The sequence below is a fragment of the Melospiza georgiana genome, chromosome 1 (genome assembly GCF_028018845.1).
Source record: "Melospiza georgiana isolate bMelGeo1 chromosome 1, bMelGeo1.pri, whole genome shotgun sequence".
NCBI classification, from domain to species: Eukaryota; Metazoa; Chordata; class Aves; order Passeriformes; family Passerellidae; genus Melospiza; species Melospiza georgiana.
Window position 1 is genome coordinate 16,968,022 of NC_080430.1, and position 7,708 is coordinate 16,975,729.

Here is a 7,708-nt window from a genome sequence, read left to right on the forward strand (position 1 = left end):
GTGATTTATTCCCACCCAGACATATATTCTTCCTAGTTATCTCTGTGTAAGAAAGGCTATATTTTTCAGCTAGGAAACTCTTTAATTAACACTAAGACCTAAATGTCTACATGACAGCAAGTAGCTACCCCTTTTTCTGTTGACAAATTCCTTCTACATAAACAGCTCTTACTCTATCATAGTGTCAATCTATTCAAGGAAATTGCGAACTGAACATGGGAGAAGCTATCACTGGAGTCATGCTAATTAACACTTAGATTTCAACAAGTTAGGAGCTACAGGAAATAGCTTCAAAGTGTCTGCCTCCCAGAGAGAAACTCAGAGCTGACATGCTTGTCCCAGAACACCTGTGCATGGAAAAAGGAATCACCAGGATCCAACCTGCCCTAAGTGCTGAGTGCAGCAGGAGATATATAACCTTGCTCAGAGCCTGGCTGGCTCCTTTATACTCACAGGTGTCAAGCCTGTCTTCTCCAGATGGGAGAGAAGAAATACCTACAACTTTTCTGCAAGTACTGGTAGGAGAGGAGAGAAGAGAGTTGCTTCTTTCAAAGGCAAGGAGAAGTGCCTGTTAGGTATTAGCTAATTATCTGGACACCTGATATTACACACCGCCATATCTGAGCTTAATGTTCTTCTCATCCAGAAGCCACTCAAACCACTGTCACCAGTGTCAAGAGGTTTTGGACTTGGAAAGATCCTTTCTATGATTGCTACTGCATAAAGCTGTGGTATATCACACTAATGATATTCTTGTGACTTGCCAACTGGAATCGCTAACCCTTGTTTCAAAGTCTGTTATTTCTTCTGCTGTCACTCCTCTGCTTTTTAAACCTGTATACTGAAAGAGCAAACACTGCAAGATGCATATCACCACTGTCTGTGTTTTGCTCCCAGATAGGAGAATAATCTTTAGTGGTGAAATAACAGCTGCAGCAGATTTGGATAAAAGAATCAGAAGTTAGCTTTTCTGATCACTGGTACCGAGTGGGAGATGCTTTTGCAGGCTCCTCTGGTATCATGGGCTGGCTGAGGATATCCTGCAGACACACACTGGCGCAAGGGCCATGCTGGGCATACAGCACAGGCTCACTGCCATGTGATCCTTTTAACTCCTCAATAGGCAATGGTCTCCTGCTTCGGATCACTACACCTCACATCTCACCTTTTAATTCTGCTCTCTTCTTCTTACAACATGGAAGTTAGTTCTGTACTTAATATTGTAACACTGGCTTTATTGATTCTGTTAGATGTTGTGAAAGTCCCTTCCCTAGGCTTATTCTCTGTTCATATACACAAGGATCACATTAAATCCTGTTTACTACATGGAGTTCAAGGCACTAGATACCAAGAGGCAGACCCAAATTTACTTGAATCCCTGCTACCCACTACATGTAAGCTTTCAGGAGACAAGTGTGCATGACACAGTCTTTATTCCAGATGCTCTTTCCTCCTGCTGTACCTGACTCCGCCCCATCTCCTGTACCGTCCTCCCTGTAACAGGCCCAGCACTCATCTGACTCCCCAGTGAGTTTGTTCAGCTCACTATACACAAAAAAAGTCTTTTTTTGCGGGCCACGGTTAAACGAGGGGCCAGGGAACGGGAGCACACGGCACAGGTGCAGGCCGCGGGGGAGCGCAGAAGGAGGAGCCGGGTCTGCCCTCCTGCCTGTCCCGGGGAGCTCGATAGTCACGGCGAGGGCGGGCCCCAGCCGCGCCCACCTCCGAAAGATCCGCGTTACTTCCACGGCCCCAACGGGCAGAGGGCAGCTCCGAGCTCCTCTCCCTCTTTCTCTCCTCTCCTCCGCCGCCCGCACAGACCGCACGGTCGGGCCCCGGCGTGGGACGCGCGAGGAGCTGCGGCCGGCAGCCCGTGCCCGCCTGGCCCATGGCGGGGCCGCGGGACCCCGCGGAGCGCTGCTCCTGCCGCAACACCAACTGCGTGGAGCGGCCGCTGCGCCGGCTCTTCGAAGGGCTGGCGAGCGGCGTGGCCGCCTGCCCCTGGCCCTTCGTGCTGGTGCCGCTGCTGCTGTCGGGCGGGCTGGGCGCCGGCTTCGTCTTCCTACCGCAGCGGCAGGAGAACGACATCGAGGGGCAGTTCACGCCCACGTGGGGGCCCGCCAAGGCCGAGCGCGACTTCGTGCGGCGGCACTTCCCCACCAACGACTCGGAGCGCTTCTCCGCCGCGCGGCTGCCCACCGAGGGCGCCTACGCCGCCCTCATCGCCGTGGCGACGAACGGGACCTCGGTGCTGGACGCGGCGCCGTGGGCAGAGGTGCTGCGGCTGAACGCGACCGTGCACGACGCCGAGTACGAGCGGCTCTGCGCCCGCACCGACGGCGGCTGTGCCAGCCCCAACGAGCTGCTGTCGCGGTGGGGCGATGCGGGACCGCAGGACCCGAGGAGCCTCCGCTTCCCCGTCAACGACAACATCTTCCTGGGGACCGCGCTGGGCGGCGTGGAGACGGACGGCGGGCGGGTGCTGAGGGCGCGGGCCCTGAAGCTGCGGTATTACCTGCGGGAGGACGGCCCCGAGGCGCAGGACAGCCGGCAGTGGCTGGAGGGCTTCCTGCAGAACATCTCGTCCAAAGTGGCGGAGTTGCGCCTCGGCTCCATTCAGGTAACGCAGGGGCCGGTACGGCCGTGCGGAGCCGCCGAGCCCGAAACGCCCGAGCAGCCCCGGCGCGGGATGGAAAGGAAAGGGACGGTGGCGGAAGAAGGCGGACGGGTTGCGAGGGCCACGGCAATGCTCCTCTGCTAACGTGATGTTTGGCCTTACCTGTGCGTTTGTACAAAGAACAAGAAGAGGGAAAGTGCTTTATCGTTTCTTGTTGTTTTAACGCAGGTGACTTATTTTACCTCGCTGTCCAGACAACAAGAGTTTGAAGGAAATACCAAGAGTGTGATCCCCCTCTTCTCCTTAACATATTTCCTGACAGTAACCTTTGCAATCGTCTCTTGCCTAAGGTAAAATGTCTCTAAGCTATGGCTCAATGAGCCATGATCTCTGCTCTTGTTTACCTTCCTCCAGTTGGTTTCTGCTCTTGCCGAGTAAAGGCGTTCTTGAAACTGCAGGCTTCCAGTGACATTTAATCATATAAGATGATTTAGCAATATTTAACAATATAACGATGACATTTAATAATATGACATTTAATAATAGGTAAAAGGTATTTCTTTGCTTTTTCTTGTCTATCTGTTCATATTTCCTAACTGCTTAGATGGGGTTCATAGTAAATACCAGATAAATACCTGAATAAGTCTTCAGTGTAGACATGACTAACTTGAATGCTTCCCTCCTAGAGAAATTGATCTTGTCCACTGCTGACACCTAGGATCTCTCAAAGCATCATTCATCAGGTGTTCTCTTCAGACAGGGTATTGTCTGGGAAATATATGAAACATAACTAAGGTATTCCTTGAAATATTTTCAGACTGAGCTGTATAAGAAATAATATCTGGCTTGCAAGCTGTGGAGTGCTTTCTTCTGGCTTAGCTGTATTGAGCAGCTTTGGATTGATGCTCTTCTGTGGAGTGCCGTTTGTGGTCACTGTAGCAAATGCACCATTCCTCATTCTGGGTAAGTAGAAAAAGTGAGTGTATTCAGATACAAAGACCAGAGTGAAGGTAAAACAACCTAATGGTGTCAGTCTTTTATGATGTGAATGTCAGATGATACAACATTTTCTCCTGAAGTGAGTGTAGGAGATACCCAGAGGTGCAGCCCCCTCAGAGCACCTCCAGAGGTGGGCAAGCCCCTCAGCTCAGCTCCGTGTGCCACAGTGGGACTGGAGATGGGTTCTGGTGCTGCAAGGGCAGCTTTCCCCAGAAGACAAGGCCTGATCCGGATCCCCTGCTACAGCAGGAAGACTGTAAGTGGGAGAGTGGTAAGGTTAGGACTTCTGGCATTGTTCTAGTGTCCCTGGAAGTGTAGCCAGGATGATTGATCCTCTGCAGTATAACATCTATGTACAAAGCAGTCTCAGTCAGCTGCACAACTGAAGTGATGCACCACTTGTGCAAGCAGCTCCCCCCAAAAACCCAAGGGAGATGGTATCATTGCATCCTTGTTCCGCAGACTGCTTAACAGCCAATGCTGAATTTTCCAAGTACTGATAGTGTTGCTGCAATTAGATATTGTTTCCAACTATATAATGTTGCTGCAAACAAATTACTGCTTTTAAAATCCTTACTGGTCTCCTGTATCATACATTCATCTGATGTTTTCTTGGGCTTGGTCTCATGCTGAGGAAAACACATGGAGCTCCCAGGTTGACGGAGGCTGTACATCATCCAAAGATGTCCAATGCAAATGCTCCTTTGAGCAGGCATTGTTTCTTTGTTTCTTGCATAATTCTAATGCATTTTTTCATCTACTTTTGCTTGCTCATCAATTGCAGTGGCTCTGATTACCAAAAAGCCCCTTTTGTATACCTGGGAAAGGGCTTAAGTCAGTCTCTTCAGATCTTCAGATATAACACACAGACTTTTGTCTTCCTTGTGTTAAAGCAAACAAATTCTCAGTACAGCAGAGGATTTGCTTTGAGGGCTGCTTGCTTTCCGAAGCAGCCTGGCTCCACTACCACCAGTAGTACCTTTTGATGTGCTGCTTAATTCATCTTTGCATGTTTACTGGCAATTGCCTGTTCAGGTAATGATTTCATCTCATCTTCTGTGCTTGGCTAAATCTCACTCCGCTATTCACCCAGCCTTGCTTTCCCTTCTGTGTGATTAATTTTCAGTGAATAGAGGAGCCCTTGACAACATGGCAAAATACTGAAAGGTGTGAGATAATAATCTTGAGAGTTAGCAGAGGTGAGAGAAGCCCATTGGCTCTTCATTTTTGAACTTCAGCTCATTTGCATCTCAGCAAACACCCAAAACCAGGATCCAGTCTTCCTGGCAGGTTTTCCCAAGGACCTGTCAGGTAATATTTGTGAGCACATCAGTATAGAGGTGAACCAAAATGAGTAATAAATAGTGAATAAGTGCTGGAAAATAAACTGGAGAGAAGTGGAGGGCAAAGAGCATAAAAAAAGTAAGCCACTGGAAAACTGGAATCACTCTTCTCCCACGTGGTAGCAACTGCTCTTCCTGCCTTCTGAAGACAGAGCAAGACATTATTGCTTTAAGTTGCTGCAGTGCTGAAGAAGAGATTCCAGAGATAATGGGGGATGCTTCCAGTGGTAAGAATAGTTGAACATCAGAATATGCGATGCTTTGAAATCTCTGTCCCTGCATCATAGACATCAGCTACAAGACGCTTGTCAGAGATGCAGTAGGTGTGCTCAGTCCTTCAGCAGAGTTGCTGAGGGATCAACAGCCCATCAGGTCTCCAGGAGGTGCTGAAAGGTAATACATTCAGCCACACACAAAGGATCTGTTTTCCAGATTCTCTTGTAACTTGCATCAGTGCTCAGGCAGTGTTAGTCACCCAACTTCCTTTTCCAGATTTTATGCAGAATGAAATGTGATTAATGTTGTAGTTTGGTTGGGTGTTGGTGGAAGCTGCCACTTGCAGTGCAGCGTTAACAGTCTCTCCTCTTGCAGGGGTTGGTGTTGATGACATGTTCATCATGATTGCTTCCTGGGAACAAAGTTTAAGGAAAAAAGAGAAATCCAATGTTAAATCTCTGCTGGCTGAGACTTATTCAGAGGCAGCACTTTCTGTGACCATCACCACTCTGACGGATGTTTTGGCCTTCTTCATTGGCACCTGGACTGCTTTTCCATCCGTGAGGTCCTTCTGCCTCTATACAGGGACAGCTTTTATCTTCTGCTATGTATACACCTTGACCTTCTTTGGGGCAGTTCTGGTATTAAATCACAAAAGGGAGCAAGGGAACCGGCACTGGCTGACTTGTATGCGTGTGGATGTAGGTAAAGATCAGGCTGAGAACTCCTGCTTGTACAATGCTTGCTGTATCGGCAGCTGTTCTAGGCAGCCATCTGAGCCAGAAGGTGACCATCCAATGAACGTGTTCTTTAAGAAGTATTATGGCCCTTTTGTTACAAATAAATGGAGCAAGGTGCTCATGGTGTTGCTCTACGGAGCATATTTGGCCGGCAGCATTTATGGGTGTACTCAGGTCAGGGAAGGCATCGATCTCCGAAATCTGGCAAATGATGCCTCCTATGTTATTCCATACTATGATGATGATGACAAATACTTCTCCACATATGGACCCAGGGTCATGGTTGCCATTACTGAGAGTGTAGATTATTGGAATGAGTCGGTGCGTCTTGCTATTGAGAGCTGTGCACAGAATTTAGAGGACATTTCCTATGTAGATAAGAACCTCACAGAGTCGTGGCTGAGAGTATACACAGAACTTGACAAAAAGGGTTTGATAAGTATAAACAGTAAAACTGACTTCTTAAATAACTTAAATGTACTGTTCGGAATTCGTCACAGTTTTGAGTGGGACATAAACAAGACTCAGGATGAAATAGAGGCTTCACGTTTCTTCATCCAGACAGTGAACGTGACATCAGCCGTGGATGAGAAGAACCTCCTCAATGAGTTAAGAGAGGCAGCCAAGCAGTGCAGCATTCCACTGAAGGTGTATCACCCAGCCTTCATCTACTACGACCAGTACCTGGTAATAGTGCAGAACACTATTCAAAATGTTGTGGTTGCTGCCGGGGCCATGCTCATTGTGTCCCTCGTGCTCATTCCCAACCCGTTGTGCTGCTTGTGGGTGACCTTTGCTATAGCCTCTGTTATAGTTGGCGTTGCTGGTTTCATGACGTTCTGGAACGTCAACCTCGATTCCATATCCATGATCAACCTGGTCATTTGCATTGGGTTTTCAGTAGATTTTTCTGCTCATATTTCCTATGCCTTTGTTACGAGTGGAGAGTCATCGGCCAATAAAAGGGCAATTGAAGCTCTGTCCCTGCTGGGTTACCCAGTTCTACAAGGTGCAGTTTCTACAATACTGGGCGTAGTCGTCCTGGCTGCAGCGAGCACCTACATCTTTAGGACATTTTTCAAGATCATGTTCCTTGTTATTTTGTTTGGGGCTCTTCATGGTCTTGTTTTTATTCCAGTGTTTTTAACATTTTTTGGAAACTTTGGCAGTTCACCTCACAATACCATGTCTATAAGTTTAGAGAATAGGTTTAGAAATGATAAGGACTGTCCATGAATTATTTAAATATAAGATTTTATATATTTACTATGTGGAGGCTCAAATGCAGTGACTGTCACGAAATATAAGACATAAAAAGTAGAGGAATAAATACATGAGATCAACAAAGGCTTCAGAAAAGCCAGGTAAGAAAAATAGCAACAAACCGCACAAAATGGATTTGCATTTTTTTCCCTTTGTGTACATTCAACTACCACCTTAATATTGCTAATTATCTGCTAATTACTATAGGACATTAAATAAAACGATGCAGACACGCAGCTCTCCAAGGTAAAAAAGCGCTCTAATTTCTGACTCCAACATTTATAGATTTCCAAAAGTGACAATGGATTGGAGAGTAACACTGCCACCTTTCCAATGACACTGGACAAACCAATAGTCCATCAAATTTCTCCTCCTCCATAAAAGAATGTAAAACAATAACTTATTTACGTAAAGTGCATGAGTGAGTTCATTACAAGAATGTAAACATCAGAAGGCTTAGAAAAACTTGAAACAGGGCGACCGTTACCATTTTTGTGTGACTTTTTAACTGAATGTATTAAAATTATTAC

At 47.1% G+C, this 7,708-nt stretch overlaps 1 protein-coding gene across 1 annotated transcript; it reads left to right on the top strand.

Moving 5' to 3' along the window:
• The first annotated feature begins 1,888 nt into the window (after nt 1-1,888).
• Nucleotides 1,889-7,151, top strand: LOC131093616 (patched domain-containing protein 3-like). Its single transcript, XM_058040861.1, has 4 exons — nt 1,889-2,620; nt 2,846-2,967; nt 3,435-3,580; nt 5,551-7,151. Exons 1-4 carry the CDS (start codon nt 1,889-1,891, stop codon nt 7,149-7,151), a joined length of 2,601 nt encoding a protein of 866 aa, XP_057896844.1.
• The last annotated feature ends 557 nt before the right edge of the window (nt 7,152-7,708 follow it).

What these genes read in the sequence shown, in the direction of transcription:
- LOC131093616 (XM_058040861.1), top strand. Translation starts at nt 1,889, where the DNA reads ATGGCGGGGCCGCGGGACCCCGCGGAGCGCTGCTCCTGCCGCAACACC. An exon ending in TGCGCCTCGGCTCCATTCAG is followed by an intron (nt 2,621 to 2,845) that starts GTAACGCAGGGG and finishes GTTTTAACGCAG; the next exon opens with GTGACTTATTTTACCTCGCT. An exon ending in TGCACCATTCCTCATTCTGG is followed by an intron (nt 3,581 to 5,550) that starts GTAAGTAGAAAA and finishes CTCCTCTTGCAG; the next exon opens with GGGTTGGTGTTGATGACATG.